This window comes from Schistocerca gregaria, unplaced genomic scaffold (genome assembly GCF_023897955.1).
Source record: "Schistocerca gregaria isolate iqSchGreg1 unplaced genomic scaffold, iqSchGreg1.2 ptg000883l, whole genome shotgun sequence".
Taxonomy (NCBI): domain Eukaryota; kingdom Metazoa; phylum Arthropoda; class Insecta; order Orthoptera; family Acrididae; genus Schistocerca; species Schistocerca gregaria.
This window is the reverse complement of record NW_026062244.1, coordinates 36,855-53,170: the sequence shown is the minus strand read 5'-3', so window position 1 is coordinate 53,170 and position 16,316 is coordinate 36,855. Positions and strand designations below refer to the sequence as shown.

Here is a 16,316-nt window from a genome sequence, read left to right as displayed (position 1 = left end):
ATGAAGTGTGTGTGTGTGGTATTTGGCTAATTTATAAGAAAAAATAAGAAATGATAGGGGGGAAAGTTGATGTGGTGAGCGTTGGTTGTGAAGCGCGGTGGTGTACGTGAGCGTGAGAGGTTGGGATAGGGGTGTGTGTGGCGTAGGTGGGGGCGATGCGAGTTGTTTTAGGAGGTATTGGTTTTCTGTGGAAATCGGAGAGTTGTTAGGTTGGATGAGAAGTTTTATAAAGCGGGGTGGTTTTTATAGATGCTTGCGTTGGTTTGAGTGTTAGAAGAGGAGTCTTTTTATGAGATTTGGTTGTAAGAATTTGCAGAGTGTTGGGTGATATCTGGAGTACGTTGGAGATAGTTTTGACAAGGTGCTTGGGACTAGGGGTGAGACAAGGCGTTACAGCGCGTGCACGTTTGGAAGAACAGAGACTCTATGGGAGAAGGTTTGATGAAAAGAGCAGAGCCCGACGAGCGGTCTTGGTGGAGCGTTTTGTGTCGAGTATGGAGAGAGAGTGGTGAGAAAGCGTTCAGGAGGAGGGAGGTGTTTTACGGGTCGTCCAGTTGCGAGGGGGGTGGCGCGAGGAGTGGAGAGATGAAGGGGGATGGAGTTTGGGTTGAGGGAGAGGGGGGCGAATTGGTGAAATACGGTGGTGATGAGGGGAAGTTGATAATGGACCAAATTGGCAGGGAATTGGAACAAAGTGACGTGAGTGAGGGCGAGAAGGTGAGTGGTTGCAGGGATTCACCGGGGGGTCATGAGGAGCAGTGGATCGATTTGGTGAGCGAGAGGGAGCTCGAGAAAGAATTGTCGGTGAAGGAGGTCGAGAAGTTGAGAAAGGAGGAAAAAAAAAGGACAGGAAGGGCGAGTGAAATAGGTACGAAGGCAGAGACGTGTTGCGATTTGTACGAGTTGCGGATGCGTGTGGCGGCCAAGATGCGCGCTTACGGATTTGAGTGACGTGCATGTGTGGAAAGTTTATGCGGTTTGGGTCGTGTTGCGTGATATGTGTGCGCGTGTATGGTGAGTGATGATGGGGAGGTGCGTGTGCAGCGGCGGGTTGGAGGAGATGTGGCTAACGCGGTGATGTCAGCGAGGAGCGTTTGTGTGTGCGAAAAGCCCTACAAGGTATGTTTTGGGAACGTGCGTCCGAGCGAATTGAGGGACGTGAGGTCGTTGGTGAGGGTGTTGAGCGTGTGCGGCGAGGTGGGGTCTAAGTGGTTGAGTAGGAGGAAAAAGATGATGGTGGAGAAGGGCAGGATGGAGTACAAGCGGATTGACCCCATGGAGATAGGGTGGCGAGAGTTGAGGAAGAGGATGGAGGAGCAGGAGAGAAAAGACGAGGAGAACATAGAGTTGGATCCGGAGACGCACATGGTAAGAGCAGGGGACATATATGCTATAGTCAGGTGGTTTGTGCGTCGTTGGAGGGGAGGCGAGAAGACGTTGCAGTTTTTGCACGCGTATCACGTGTATATCGACCATTTGACACTGCTAAGGGAATTGGTGGCTCTATATTTAGTACCAGTTGGAAGGTCGAAGGAACTAGGGTACCGCTGTCCGAAGATAAAGAAGGCGTTGGAAAAGGGAAGGCATCACGTCTGTAGATCGATTCGCCGACGCGTGCTTGCGATACTGAGTGATTGGGTGAAGTTTCGCTACGGATCGATTTATCGTTACGACGAACAAAAAAATTTTTTCAATTTTCTTTTTAAATTTATTTCAAAACTTCATCCAAAAAATTCGGAGCCGTTGTTGAAGGCTCTCCAGATGGCGTTGCAGCAGTCGCTCGAGCTGGCTCTACTTCGGTCTTTCTCGAGCGCGCCCTTTAACCATGCGGTTTCTCACGAGGTGTCCATACTTGACTTTTCCCCGTCGGTCATTGCGCAGCACATCACGATGACTCATCAGATGCTTGTCTCTCATTTGTCGCTGGAGGACTTTCTGTCCCCAGTGTCTCCGCCGTCATTGTCCAGACTCATCCGGAGGTTCAACTTTCTCTCGGCTTGGATATGTGCTCAAGTTCTCCAGCCTCGATCGTCGCCGAAGCACCGAGCTGCTGTCATATCACACTTCATCTACACCATGCACCACCTCCAGTTGCTACGAAACTACGACGGCGTCATGCTTGTTCTGTCCGCTCTGCACAACTGCTCTCTGTCCAGACTTCGCAAATCGTGGGGTCTCCTCAGTCCCCAATCCCTCTTGTTGCTCGAAGTGTCCTCGAATTTGTTCTCTCGCAACTCGTCGCTCTACAGAATGTTCATCGCTCTCCACCCGCCTCCCTGCTTCCCGGTCTTGGAGACGCTCCTCAGAGACCTCACCATCATCAACGAGAACAGCACTTCCATCCACTCGCACCCCGTCAACCTGCACAAACTGCTGCTCCTCGGAAAGTCGCTCCAGCTCGCGTCGAAGTCGCTCCTGAAGCCATACATGCTGTCCACCAACCCGCACCTCGAGGCGCTCATTTCGTCCTCGGAGTGCCCGTCCGACCAGGAGCTGTACTCCAGGAGCCTGCAGCTGGAGCCCGCGCACAAGCAGTCGCGCTGCATTCACGTGTCTTCTCCAACGTCGCTGTTGCTCAAAATGAAGCACAGCAAGGCGCATCCGGATAAATAGAGACAGACCGTCGTGCGCGGGAACTGGGAATTCGCGCGACCTTCGCGCGCACACAAAACACGCACTGCATGGAGGACTACATACTGCGACGTGTACGCCAAATGTTGCGTGTACACAGATATACAAAAGAGCCGTACACAACGGACGTCTACGACCTCGTGCGTGTATACGCTGTGTGTAGGCCAACCTCGTGAACGGGGCCGCTGTCCACGGAATAAAATGAGGCGTCGCGTCACTCGGCGTCGTCGCTCTCTCGTCCGTTAATTTCCTGTTTTTTTTTGGGGAGCAGGCGACAAAAGCGGCCGTTTTTCTTCCAGGCGATTGGTGGTTTATGTTTTATTTTTGAGTTTTTTTTTTTTGCGCGGAACGCACGACAGACGAGCACCGCGGTCGCACGCCGTCCGTCGCGAAGCCCGCTGATTGTACGAAAGCGGCGCGAATAATCGTTCCTCGGGGGGAAAGCTCCCTCTGTAAAGGGAGCTACAGCTTCACATCCGAATTTCGAATTATCGCCTCCAATTCGGGTATCCTTGGCAAGAGAGTTGTGTGCAGAATGGATTTCAGAGCGGCGATCTGGAGCATCAGGTCTTCTATGGTGTTTTTGGCTTCTCTCTTGGCGATATTGAAGTCTTGCACTTGTATTCGACGGTTTTCGGACGCGTCCACCATCTTGTATTTTTGCAGAAAGGGCGTTATGGACGGGGGAGGCGGTGGAGCCGCGTAGATATCGTCAGATTCGTCCGGCAGTTCGTTCACCACTTGAGTGAGTTGTTCGAGTTTCTGCTCGTACTTCTCGATGTTCTCCTTCGCGATGTAGATAGCCTTGATCAGTGCGACCTCTTGTCAGAACAGAGTGCGCAATCGAGAGAATCAGTGTCAAGGAGGCGGCGGAGAAATATAGGTGCAACCTCGCACACAAAAAATTTTTTTTCAAAGGTGCAAATGAATGCAACTCGTACTGCTCAGCACGCTCTCTCTCTCAGTAGCGTCCATCTCCTTCACTGATGGGTTCAGTTCGAGGAGGTTGGCATCTCCCATGCTGCTCATCTGTGGTGGGGCGGTGCGTTTTCTTCGAGTTAGAGGAGCGAAAGTGGGGGTGCTCGCGTTCTGTCAGTGGAAACACGCGCTGGATGGCCGTGCAAGGGGTCGGATACGGGTGCTTGACGCAGAGAAGAGCGTGTGGAAGAATGGGCGTTTTGGTGCACAAAAAACTTGTTAACAGCCAAATCTGTCAGGAATTCTGCAGACGAAGGTCGAGAAGTGCGCCCGTGCAATGAGAAGTGCGCGTGGGGGTATTTCGTCCTTATTTTACGTCATATAGCTGCGCATTTGCGTCTTGCGGCGCCAGTTCGCGGGGTGGAGGAGAGTGTGGAGAGAGAAAAAAAATTTTTTGAGTGTTTTTTTCGAGGGTTTTCGTTATTATTTCTCTATTATTTTCGCGCGATGGACATGTTGAGCGTGTCGCTGGACGATGTCGTTAGGCAGAATCGGAAGGAGATTAGGAAGCAGAGGGGCTCGGTGAGGCACCGTCGTGCCTACAGGAGGTTTTACCCGTATAATGTACATACAGTTCTTTGCGAGAGAGAGGGAGTTCGGGGTTTGTCGCGGTGGTTCATGGTGCTAGGGTGGGGGGAGGCACGGGCGAACCGGAGAATTGATCTCTGTCCGAGGGTGTTTTTTTTTTGAGTAGACTAGAGACGTGAAGCTGTGGGCTCGGCGCTTTTTTGCGATTTGGGCCTTATGTAACTGATTTTTTGTGGTAAAGCGTCGTGAGAGGCAGTCGTCTGCGGATGACGGAGCTAGGTGGGAGAACGACAAGTTCGAAGCGCACGAGAGGGGCGTTCAGCTGAGCCGAAGTCTCAGAAGGGCCAGAGAAGAGCGGAGTTACAAGGTCAGAGTTCAAGGCGTGGCAGATGGTGTGACCATGGAAGAGCTCGAGGTATGGAGAAACAATTTGTTTACCATCGCAGACAGAGAGGAAAGTGCTATGCGACGAGAGCGGCGGGCAGGTTGGCGAGAGAGAGGGTGAATTTGAACAGTCGCGTTGATCGTTTTTGGAATTCGTTTTTTCTCCTCACTGCCGCGCACGTGTGTGCACATTTACGTTGTGTAGTCGGAGTGATGAAGTTCTCATACAAGGCATTGCTTGTTGAAAAAGGAGTTGTTTAGCGCCGTGGGGACCATCAAGCACATCAGAACCCATAGGCGAACCGGCGCGGTGATCATCTATTTCGACACCAAGAAGGCTGCTCTAAACGCAGTTGAACTTTACAATGGAAAGTACGTCGTCACCTTTTGGCGCTACTGGAGAGAGGAAAGAGGCCTTTTGTTCCGCTACGGAGGGCTCGGGAGTTGTTTATATACAAACACACACGCAAAAGGCGTTTTCATTAACACTCCCCTTCGGTACTATGCGCGCCTTTCGCCAAAGGTCCCTAGATGAATCTTCATCCATGACTTTGAAAGTCGACTACATTCCTTACCTCGGCTCGGCTTCGGGCGGGCCCTCTTCTTCTAGGGGCCTCTTCAAGAATTTCTACGAGGAGGACAGCGTTCGAAACATCACTGTAACAGTTCTGTAGCTTTGTGAATACAACACCCAGTCCCAGTTGGCACCACGCACTTTTGTGTGTGGAGGAGGCGTATGGGAAAAATAAATCGAATTTTTTTTTTTTTGAGGTGTCGGAAAAATAGTTTTGAGATCAATCGAGCGACATCTGTGTCTGTGCCCACCTTGTCGGTACGTGTTGCCAGTCCGAGAGGGGTCTTTTTTTTCGCGGTGGTTTGGCGATGCCCGCCAGGTGCCCGTATCTGGGCGAATGCGTGCGATTGACTTTTTTTTAGAAGGATGTTCGAAAAGCAAGTCGTGATTGATTGTCGAGGTCACATATTGGGTCGGTTGGCGTCCACGGTTGCTAAGGAGCTGCTGTGCGGCCAGCGCATCGTTGCAGTCCGATGCGAACAAATCAACATCAGCGGCAAACTTCAGACCAACTTTTTTAAATATTTGTCCTTTTTACGAAAGCGCACCAACACCAACCCTCGTCGAGGTCCCATTCACTACCGATCGCCCGAAAAAATATTCTGGCGCGTGGTTCGTGGCATGATCCCATATAAGACGTATCGCGGCCGATGCGCGTTGCGCAGACTGCAGGCTTTCAGCGGCATTCCGGCGCCCTACACGAAGTGCAAGCGCGTAGTTATCCCTCAAGCTCTTCGAGTCCTTCGTCTGCGTCCAGATCGCCGTTTCACCGTTCTCGGGCAGCTTTCTTCTAAGGTGGGGTGGAAGCGCGCCGGAGTCATCAAGACATTGGAAAAGAAGCGCAAAATCAAATCTCAAGCATACTATCAGCGCCTTCTGGAGCATAGAAAGATCGAGAAACAAGCCAGAGAAAACCTGGCGGCTACCCTAGAACCCGAGCTCAAGGTTTTAGAGCACTATCACTTCACCCGTTAAAAGCCCCTAAATATAAAAAAAAACTCAGATGACCCCTTGATGCTAAAAGTTTTTTTTTAGAGCGGCGAGGGCCGAGCCGCAAAAAAAGAGAGACGGGCCTGGTGCGTTCCTAGAACGGAGAGAGACCAAAGCGGGCCGGAAGAAAAAAAAAAGCAAAAGAGGACCATACAGGTACATAGGCGTGCATACATATAGGGTATTGTACAAAGCCGTGTGTGGTGTCGGTGGGTACACGGGCGCCGTCTAGTCGTCGTCAGTTTTGTGGAGGATGAGCGACAGGAGGAAGAACGGGAGCCAGAGGAGTGACGATCTGAAGCAGAGCGAGGCGTTGGCGTTCGTGGGTTGCTTTGAGAAGTTGCGCGCGCAGAGGAGGCAATATATGGAGAGAGGCGACGTTTCTAGGATGATCCACGGTGACGTGAGGTGAAAATACGTCGATATCAGCGGTAGGAGAAATAGGGATGATGTCCAGATGAGGGTCTGCCGAGGCAACAAGGAGGGACGGACGTTGGAGAGCATTTTGTACCCGGCGACTTGGTAGTCGTGTCGGTGCTGCCAACTGAGACTATAGAAATGAGGAAGTTGCCACAAGAACAATATGAGGAACAGGAAAAGCGCGTGCGCGTCTAGAGTAGGGTAGCGGGCGGCATATCCTATGAGTGGGGGTATAGCGCCAACAACGGCGCCTATCCATGTGTTTGAATGATGGACGCGTTTAAAGGGCGTGTATACGAATGTATATAAGAACAAGTTTGATACGGACAGAATGGTAGCGAGGTGAGTTGAGAACAGTCCGAGTGTCAGCGCGCCAAGAATTCCATTGAACAGAGAAAAAGAAAATACCTGATTGGGCGTGAGTTTTTTGGCCGGAAGTGCTCTGTTTTTGGTACGTTTCATTTTAGAGTCATGATCGGCCTCCAAGTATTGATTCATAGAATTGGCGCTGGCGATGGTCATGGCCGTTCCGGCGAGCGTGGCAAACAAATTGACGGGATCTATCATAAGATTCGGACCGGACGCCATGAAGTATCCAAACAGCGTCGAAAAGAGCACGAAAGACGCGAGTCGAGGTTTACAAAGGGACAAATAGTCAAGAGACGTCTTCTTTACTTCTTCTTGACTAGGGAAAAATTCTTTCACCGCCTTCCAATTCACCAGCCGCTCGTCTATCAACTTATTGTAAGTCATCTGAGGCAGTGGCCCCACCGCGTCTTCCTCAGTTCGCCGCTCGCCTTCTCTTTCCAAATTCGTCATTAGGGAGAAAAAAAACAATTAGTGCAGTCGTCGCACCAAACACGCACGTGTGCCGTATAAGATGCATCCGTGCTCTCTGTACAAAAGTTTGATGTGACATACCTCTGACATACGCGCGACTGCTGAGCGCCGACTTCAGGCGTTGAATGTCTGTCTCGAACGGCTCATATCTCCTTTGCGCCCTCCATTGCTGTGAGTTGAATTTGCTTCTACCTTTGAGTGTCATAAAGGTCAGCCTTCCTCTCGTATGCCTCGAGTCGTCTTTTCACTCTTGCGTACCTCTTCGTACGCCGACTCCCTGGAAGCCGCTTCTGTTTGCATACTGACGCCAGCCACTTCTCAAAAGCATCTAGCGACTGTATGAAGCACAATAATTTTGTCGCTCCTCGAAAAATCTTTTGTTACTATTTCTTTCACACCTCGAACATCTCCGCCTGCCCCGTCAGCATGCTGATCCCAGCAAACGAAAAGTCTCGCGAAAACGGCCCAGGGTTCACTGCCTGACATCCGCTTTGTTCCATTGCGTAATGGCGGTGCTGGTCTGCCAAAATCAACTACGAAAATCGTATTCAGGTGAGCGAAAATCAAGCCGCAAAAAAAGCACACACATACACGCACAAGGCGTACGACATTATCGCGGAGAAGCTCCTCGACCAAGCAGTGGTCCGGCGAGTCCATCGTGACGCCCCTAAGTGCTAAAAAAGATGTCCCTTGCGCCTAGAGCTCCAATACAGAGGAGCTTTGCGGCGCGACGACACACGACCTCTGTTTTTCTTATTTGCCCGATACCCAGACACCTGCGACCGGCAAAACTGCCGTCCCTCTCTATGGGTCAAGGCGATCTCTCGCTCTCTTTCGCGCGCAGCTCTCGATTGTCGCAGGACCACGCCAACGCGTGCTTCCTCGATGCACATCCGGACCGGATGCCCCTTTTGGGCCTCTATATACGTACGACGTGAGGAAGCGGATAGAGTTGCAGGAAATAGTCGTGGTTCCAAAAGACCGGCTGAACCGCGGCCGGAAATGGACAAAGATGAGATTGGTCCATCAGCGTTTTTACCAACTAATAGAGACACGGTCAGTCAACGCGTCCCGTCAAAAAGCCCAGAATCTGATTCACCCATATCAGACGTACGCAACAAGGCAATTGCTGACCAAAGAAGTCACCCTCTTGCCTCTTCGAAATAGAGCCCGCGTCTTGAGTCGGACGCACGTCCGCGTCATCAACTCTAGAAAACGACTTGTTCGAGTCATCTCTGTCAGGTCGGTCGGCTACCTGATGGCTATGCGGGACGTCCGCACGGCTCGTACTGGTCCTGCCTTCTCTGCCCGTGGACCCTCGGCGACTGTCGATGGTCTCGTCCTCGAGTTTGTTGTCTGTTGTCGCGCCGATGTTATGGTTCACGTTATTATTATCTGTACCATTACCAACAGTGCTGTCATTATTTGTGTTATTATTGTACGCATTATTGCCGCCTGTGTCGTGATTGCTTGCATTATCATTGTCTGTACCGCTACTGCTCACATCGTCGTCGCCATTTGTACTGCCGTTATCTGTGTGCTTGTTACTCGTATGATTATTGTCCGTATTATTGCCACCTGCGTGGTCGTTATTCGCGTCATTGGTGCATGTGTTATTAGCGCCTGTATTGCTACCGTTCGCGTTACTGCCGCACATGTCGTCGTTTGTTTGGTCGTTATGACAAGCTGGGTGGCCGACGCGGCCTAAGTCGCGGGCGGTTGCGTTGGCCTGTGACATTTTGATCAGTATTTGTTGGTTGATGCAGTGTCTTTTGAATTTGCTGACGTGGTTTGCTCTGAAGAGCACGAGCGAACGGGTGAGGTAGCGGAGGCGGGTGGGGTTGGTGGAGAAGTGGACGAGTTTGTTGGCGACGTCGCATTCAGTTCGGGGGAGCTTAGAGGACAGGTGTTTGAGAAAGATGGACTGCAGGGTGGGGAGGAGAGGGGAGAGGGGTAGGAGGTGGGAGCTGGCGACGGGATCGGAGGGTCCGGGGATGAGGAGGAGGTGGGTAGTGAGGTAAAGTTTCGACTGGACCCAGAGCTCTGCGAGGCGCTTGAGTCCGGACGTATATAGATTGAAGTCGGAGCAGTGGTCCGGTGAGATGAAGTTGCCGAAGAGGGCGATGAGGTAGGGCGGGGTTGAAGAGAAGCCGTTAAGGACGAGAGAGAGTTTTTGGCAGGATTCAGGAGAATTTAGCCATATTTCGGACAGAGTTAATAGGAAGTCATGTTTTCGATAGGTTTTAGTTTGTTCCAGAGCTCTCAGTGTGTGGATAGTGAGATAGTTCATGTGTTGAGTTTCGAATTCGAGCTCAGGATAGGATCGAAGCGTATCGGATCTGGGTTCGGCGAGGGGGGAAAGGAGGCGCTTGACCAGAAATACGTCACGAGTTGGATCCGGGTATCCTTCGGCGATCAAAATGCACGTTTCGACTATAAATACGTTTTCTAGAGACTGCAGAAAAATTAGATTTTTTCGGTTATTGAAATTTTCGGGCTATTTGGATTGCTTTTCTACAGGTTGCCTACTCAGACCGCCGCTGATGGGATGGCAATCCCCGAGAAGTGATGCACGCGGGAACAGCTGGTTGCTGGCTCTTTGAAGTGTTGTGTGAGTGGAGACGGTTTCAGTGCAAGGTATCTCTTCGCTGGTCTTCGTATTTTTTTTCTCGAATGGAAAAAGGCGGCCGTTCGCATAGAACTCAACGGAAGATGGCAGACTAGGGTGCGTACCTCTGAAGTGAATGCGGAGAAGTCCAATTCGATGCTCCCCTTTGTATCTTCCAAGTAATACTTACCTTCTTCTGGTTGAGTGATGATTCCTAGAACATATAGAAGAGACCCGTTTGGTTCTTTCCACATGTGGATTTGGCTAAGAGAGGGAGATTCGTCTCGTCTGGAGATTGCGTCGCAGTTGTCAAAAATCGATTTTTGGAGAATCGATTTGTTTTCGACAAGTCGATGTCGAACGAACCAATATCTCTGTTGGAGTGCTTTGGGTTTCGACAGAACGTCTCCGTATAGGTCGAATTGGTTTTCGATCGAGGCGAGTAGTTCTAGTTTTCTCTTGAGAGGGTTATAGACCAGTTTTGGTGTGCGTTCAGAGTGAAAGGCGGAAAGTATGCAAAACAAGTCTTCTTCATCCAGAGCACGACAGTCGTTCTTCGTGTGGAAGTCTGCATTCTTCGGTTGGGTCGCGATGGGCTCCTCTTCAGCCCTGAGTTGCAAGGCTCGTTCATAAGTGCCTAGCCATTGTTTCAAAGTGTCTAAATCCACAATACAGCTGCTTACTGGGGCAGAGCAGGTCAGGTACTTTTTCGTTGGGCGCTTTTTCGGCGCCTTAGAGGTGCCTTAGGGGTGCCTTAGGGGTGCCTTAGGGGTGCCTTAGGGGTGCCTTAGGGGTGCCTTAGGGGTGCCTTAGGGGTGCCTTAGGGGTGCCTTAGGGGTGCCTTAGGGGTGCCTTAGGGGTGCCTTAGGGGTGCCTTAGAGGCGCCTTAGAGGCGTTCGTCTGGTCGCCAGGAGAGGTGTTGATAGAGATGGCGACTGTCTACGCACAGTTTTCCTTTTTGGCGCATGAGAGGAGCGAGTGCAGGTAGGCGGTGATTGATGCATTTCGCTGGCTGTTTTGTTCTGGCTCTCGATTGAGAAGGTGTTGGCACAGGTGTTTGCTCGCGTCGGAGGAAAGAGTTAGAGAGTGGCACTTGAATGCCTTGAAGACAGCTCGTTTGATGTCTGCTTGCATGGGTTGGGGGCTTCGGAGCTGAGGACGGAGAGTGGGAGAATGGCTGAGTCTGCGGTTTGGGCCAGAAAAAAAAAAAGACTTTTCGTGTGAGGGCGGTGGCCATTTTTTTAGGGGGCAGAGATTTGCGCGGCGACATGAAAGAGGGCGCGTTGACGGGTCCGTCGAGTCAGCTTTTTGAGTGCGTGGTGTACGCGGCGATAGGTTGGATGGGAGAGGTGTCGGACGGAGATGGGGGAGGCGGGTTCGAGGCGGCCTTGGTGGACGCGTTGAACGAGGTGTTGAGGGGAGACGGGGCGGTGGAGAGAGGGCCGTTGCAGCGGTTGTTTTTGGAGGCTGTGAGCAGGGGGATGGAGAGGGGCGGTCTGGGAGAGTGGGTAGGTACGAGGCGTTTGGTGGAGGCGTCGAGTTACGTGCACCAGGAGTTGACGGAGCTGCATAGGCGCGGAGGCGAGTTGGACGAGTTGGGGGGGGGCGCAGACAGAGCGGGGGCGGGAGAGGGCGTGTTGGAGAGAGTGAGGGGTTTGTACGAGTCTAGCTGGCCGGTTTGGCGCTCGTGCGGTCAGAGAGTGATGGTTAGGTTTTTGCCGTGGGTGAAGAGTCGGTGTCTGACGAGAGACGGTGAGTCGCGAGCGTGGGCTCGGTGGGGTTGCGATTTGCCTTATTCTGAGGATTTTGATCGGTGGTGCGAGGCGTGCGGGGGTCTGGAAGACGGGTTGGGGTTCGCCGACCTCGATCGATTGGTTTTGGCGTATTTGGATGCCAGGGAGAGGGCTTGGGCGGAGCAGAGGTGCGGGTGCACCGAAGAGGAGGTTGACATGGCCGGCGTTTCATCCGCAGAGGTTGCTAGTTGGAGCGCCGCGTGGAGCGGCTCGGAGGAGCGGTCGTTTCTTCAAGAGAGTTTTTCTCGATTCGTCGGCGATTTGGACAAAAAATGGGGCGATCGAGTGGCTGGGTTTTACCGTCTCTTATCTACGCTTCTCGAACTCCGTCGTCTGAGTTTATGCTGCCATCATTTGTGCGTAGGTTGGACCGAGCCTTCGCAAGATTCAACTTTCGATCCGTCTGAGTCACCCGATTCGTCCGATTTGCGCGTTGCTTGCTCCAACTTCCACTGCCGCGTCGAGTCAGACCTTCTCTCCGACTTGTCGCGCCATTCTGGCCTCTGTGCTGCCATCCCGTTCCTCGTCTCTCGATTTGGGCCGCCGCAGCCGTCCGGAGCCGCGCCCGCACCGCCTCCGTTCGGCGGACGCCTCTCCGCGGACCAAGTGTTGCTGTGCCTCCTCCAGCTCGAGAACGGAGAAACTCTCGCGCGGTCTCTCCTCCTCAACTTCCCGTCGCACCTCAAGGAGTTCCTCCTCTTGGTTCTCGACTACTGCCAGGTGCTCGAGACTCTTTCCCCCAACCAGCCGGTCAAGCCGCCGCTGCCCACCAGGAGAGACGGCCCCTTCCGTCACGGCCACAGAGAATCTTGGCCGCTCCCTAAAAACGCTGCTTTCCATTCCTCCTCTCAAAATGCCGAAAGCGCTCCCACCAACCAACTTTCCCCGTCTCATTCCGTGCCGCACCTCCTCCGAAGACTAAACGCCCTGATCCTCCAGTCCGTGCCTCTCCTCTCTTCCCACCGCTCCAACTTCTCCTGGCTCAGGTCCGAACTCGCCAAGCGCTGCATCTTCCCCGAGGCCCAGCTCCTCATCACCCTGCTGCTCCTCCACGACGCCCCTCACTGGCTCCTCTCCTCCATCCGCGACGCCAGGCCCGTCTCCTCCTACTGGAAGCGTTGGATCGCCAAAACCGACCCGCACTTCCATTCCTCGCTCAACTCCTGGATCCACGCCCAACGGGCCCCGCCCGCCCTCGAGGCGCCCCATCCCCATCCCCACACCCTTCCCTTCCTCCTCCACCAATCGCTGTCCGCCGTCCACCGCTCCCCCGCCTCCGCCTGCCCGCATCACGCCTTCTCGTCCTTCCTCGTCCACCTCGACGCGTCGCTCCTCTCACTTCTCGACCAGCACCCCTCCCACCCCATGTCCATCCACCACTGGATCGCCCTTCTCCGCGTCCGCCTCGTCAAAATGCTGTCCATTCTCTCCGCCTCCTTCGACTCCCCTCGCGCGCGCCACGCCCCCCCTTCCTGGCCCTCCGACTGCTTCCGCCTCCCCTCTCCCAACCACTCGCTCTCCTCCTGCCTCCCGCACGTCGTCTCCGCCCTCGACGCCTACGCCCTCCTCATCTCCGCCTGCGGCCTCTCCCTCGCTCGACTCGAGTGGCTCGCCCTCTCCCGACTCATCCACCTCGCCTCCGCGGCCTGCCTCGACCCGCGGCCCCCCTCCCTCTGCGCTCGACAAAGCGACGCCCTCCTCTCCAAGCTGGTCGCGCTGCTCGCCCTCTGGGAAGAGCCGCCCCGCGAGCCGCCCCGCGAGCCGCCTCGCCCCCGCACGGCGTTCCTCTCCCGCTGCGCCTGCCTCGCCTCCGAAGGGCGCGGCCGCGTCGACGCCGGCGGGCCCTCCCGCTCTGTCCCAACCGCCTCCGCCGCGCCCGAACCGTCGGCTCTCTCGACGGACCTCTCCGCTCTTTTGCGCCACTCTCCCGAGATCGGCGCTCTCAAGCTGGCGCTGTTCGAGTGGCTGCTGCGCTGCGTCGACGCCCACGTGTCCTCGCTCCTTCTCGGAAATCGCCCTCACGGCTGTCGCGAGGGCGTTCTGGAGCTCTGCATGTTGGCTCTGTGCCACCACAAAAAAGCGAAGCGACTCCTCCTGACCGAGGACAAGCACCCGTTCCTCTCGAGCCGGCTCTCCTCTCTCAGCGAGGCCGACGGCGCCGACGAGCAGAAGGAACGCTGGCGCGCCAAAGAGGACAGAGAAGAAGAACACGCCCTCCTCTCAAGAACTACCAGCGAAACTCTCGGCGGCGAACTCTCCCTCCGTCTTTTCGAACGACTCGCCAGCGAGCAAACGAGGTCCTTCTGGGCGAAGAACGTCCCCCTCGAATGGGTCGAGTCCACCACCCTGGCACTCCGCGTCACCGTCGGCAACTCTCTAGAACGATGCGTCCACCACCAACTCTCTCCCTGTCGCATCAGCTGTTGCTGGACCGTCATGAAGTGGCTCCTCGACTCCAGGGGCTGCGAGGCCGTCGACTCCCGACTCGACGTCGTCAAACGCTGGGTGGGCGCCGAAAACTCCGACTCCCACATTCGACAACACAAACTGCGCTCCTGGCTAGAATCGGAACTCATAGAATTCATATTCTCATCTCTAAACGGCAACCCCCACGCCAACGACGAACTAGTCCTCGACGTCCTCGACCGCTACGTCGACCAAGCCCTGGAATGCAACCAGTGGTGGCTCAGTCGCAGCCAAGTCGAAGACGCTCTCTCCATCAACGGCACCCTCGCCTGCAGATTGAGGAAAGACCCTCGCTGCGACGCCTTCGTCATCTACCAACTTTACGTCGTCTACGCCCATCTGGCACTCCTTCACAAAATGCACGATCGACGAGTCTTCGGCGTATTCGACGGCACCTGCAATCACCGACTCGACCCCTGGTTCTCCCCCCTCCTTGACCGCCTCGTTCTCTTCCGGGACAGCGACCAATACGTGGGCGCGAGCGTCGCACTCCTCTGCGAGTACGCGTGGGAAAGGGGAAACCACCTCCCCTTCAAACACCTCTTTCGCAAATTCCTTTCTCTTGCTTTCGAACTCCTCCCCCATACCGTCTCCGGCGGCAGGGCCAGGCTAGAAGCCACCAAAGAAACCCTCGACCACCTCCCCCCCCCCCCCCTCCAACGGCACACTCTGTCTCGACCTTCGCAACGCCACTCTCGGCGTCGAACGAGACGCCGAACACTGGATCAGGCAACGCCTAAACCAACTGAAACACGACCACTCACCCCACCCAACCGACCCATCTCCCTTCGACGAATGGTCCTTCGTCCAAATCTGGTATCGCCTCCTCCACTTCGTCCATCACGAAAGAATCATGTGGATCACCGCCTCCTCCCTCCTAGACACCAACACCCACTCCCAAATCAACGACCACTTCTTCTCAACTCGCCTCTCACCCCACTTCTCCGCCTCACCTCACCCACCCAACCACCACCTCTCCGACGACCACCTCCCCCTCCACCCCAAAAACCCCACCCACACCGACCTACTCCAAAACCCCACCCTCCTCTTCTACTTCCACCCCCGACTCCTCCTCTACCCCCACGTCTTCAAACACGTCTTCCTCTCTATCCTTAAGTTCTACATGACCTCCTCCGCCCAATGCCTCGTCTCTCTCTCAAAAGACGCCCAGCGCGCCTCCTCAACACTCCCCCCTCACGAACTCCCACTCCCCCATCCCTTCGACCACCACGACCCCTACAACTACCCCCAACTCAAAGACTACTCCAAACACCTCCCAGACTCCTTCTCCTCACCCAAAAACACGCCCACCTCGGACCCACTCGACTCCTCTCACTCCTGGGTCCTAGCTCAAAACTGCTCCATCTCCCAAATACTCCTCCAAATCATGCACGAGTCTGTCAACCAAATCGACAAACTCCAAACCCTCGACCCCCCCCCTCCCAGCTCCTCCCCCTCCTTCCAGTCCATATCCCTCCATCACTCCATATGCTCCTCCATATGCCTGTTCCTCCATCACCTGTTTCTCTCCAACCACCAACTCATCTCCCTCCTCCATCGACAAACTTACCCCTCAAGCCTCATCCCCTACACTTGCTCACTCATTCCCTCCCTTCACTACTGCCTCGAATTCCTCCCGGAACTCCTCTCCTCCATCTCCCTCACCTGTCTGTCCTCTCTCGACAAAACCACCTTCCTCATCAAACTGTCCTCCCACCTCATCCTCCTCTACCCCAACCACAAATCCCTAGAATTCTCCAAACTCATACTCAAACTGTACCGCGACGCCGGCAAACTCCTCCCTCGAGAAGTCTGGTCCTCCACCTCCCGCTACCTCTCCGATATTGTCAAGGCATTCCCAGACCTCATCCAAGAATTCCTAGAACTCCTTCCGCCCACTCGTCCCACGCCCAACGCCACCCCCACTTCCGACAGCTCCAACAACCCCTCCACGCTCTACCTCACTCTCTCCACGTTCGTCCAAGGACACACAGACTCCCACTCATAACCCCTGCAACAACCGTGCCAACTCACTCCACTCCCCCGTAAAGCCCGCCGCGTCCAGACCACCCTTCTTCGTCCACTGCGACCACGTCCGTAACCG

General features: G+C 54.4%; 5 protein-coding genes across 7 annotated transcripts; 3 read left to right on the top strand and 2 right to left on the bottom strand.

Annotated features, from left to right (window-relative positions):
* Positions 1-652: 652 nt before the first annotated feature.
* Positions 653-2,877, top strand: LOC126324051 (ras guanine nucleotide exchange factor R-like). The gene is made up of 2 exons (XM_049994911.1): positions 653-868; positions 1,085-2,877. The coding sequence occupies exons 1-2, from the start codon at positions 664-666 to the stop codon at positions 2,611-2,613; spliced, it is 1,734 nt and encodes a 577-aa protein (XP_049850868.1). The 5' UTR covers positions 653-663; the 3' UTR covers positions 2,614-2,877.
* A 62-nt stretch (positions 2,878-2,939) lies between these two features.
* On the bottom strand, positions 2,940-3,783 carry LOC126324052 (uncharacterized). The gene is made up of 2 exons (XM_049994912.1): positions 3,573-3,783; positions 2,940-3,452 (listed from the first exon to the last, which is right to left on the bottom strand). Exons 1-2 carry the CDS (start codon positions 3,658-3,660, stop codon positions 3,094-3,096), a joined length of 447 nt encoding a protein of 148 aa, XP_049850869.1. The 5' UTR covers positions 3,661-3,783; the 3' UTR covers positions 2,940-3,093.
* A 276-nt stretch (positions 3,784-4,059) lies between these two features.
* LOC126324061 (uncharacterized) lies at positions 4,060-5,247 on the top strand. The gene is made up of 4 exons (XM_049994921.1): positions 4,060-4,173; positions 4,379-4,552; positions 4,772-4,893; positions 5,045-5,247. The coding sequence occupies exons 1-4, from the start codon at positions 4,063-4,065 to the stop codon at positions 5,193-5,195; spliced, it is 558 nt and encodes a 185-aa protein (XP_049850878.1). The 5' UTR covers positions 4,060-4,062; the 3' UTR covers positions 5,196-5,247.
* Positions 5,248-5,327: 80 nt separating this feature from the next.
* On the top strand, positions 5,328-6,110 carry LOC126324057 (60S ribosomal protein L13a-like). Its single transcript, XM_049994918.1, has 2 exons — positions 5,328-5,353; positions 5,458-6,110. The coding sequence occupies exon 2, from the start codon at positions 5,462-5,464 to the stop codon at positions 6,068-6,070; it is 609 nt and encodes a 202-aa protein (XP_049850875.1). The 5' UTR covers positions 5,328-5,353; positions 5,458-5,461; the 3' UTR covers positions 6,071-6,110.
* Positions 6,111-6,242: 132 nt separating this feature from the next.
* LOC126324050 (uncharacterized) lies at positions 6,243-9,298 on the bottom strand. Of its 3 annotated transcripts, none has more exons than XM_049994909.1 (5): positions 8,460-9,298; positions 7,952-8,387; positions 7,604-7,878; positions 7,427-7,537; positions 6,243-7,302 (listed from the first exon to the last, which is right to left on the bottom strand). In XM_049994909.1, the coding sequence occupies exons 3-5, from the start codon at positions 7,671-7,673 to the stop codon at positions 6,314-6,316; spliced, it is 1,170 nt and encodes a 389-aa protein (XP_049850866.1). In that variant the 5' UTR covers positions 7,674-7,878; positions 7,952-8,387; positions 8,460-9,298; the 3' UTR covers positions 6,243-6,313. The 3 variants fall into 3 exon arrangements, with proteins under 3 accessions (XP_049850866.1, XP_049850865.1, XP_049850867.1); XM_049994908.1 differs by having other exon boundaries at positions 8,277-8,387; XM_049994910.1 differs by lacking the exons at positions 7,952-8,387; positions 8,460-9,298 and having other exon boundaries at positions 6,243-7,307; positions 7,604-7,744.
* Positions 9,299-16,316: the final 7,018 nt, after the last annotated feature.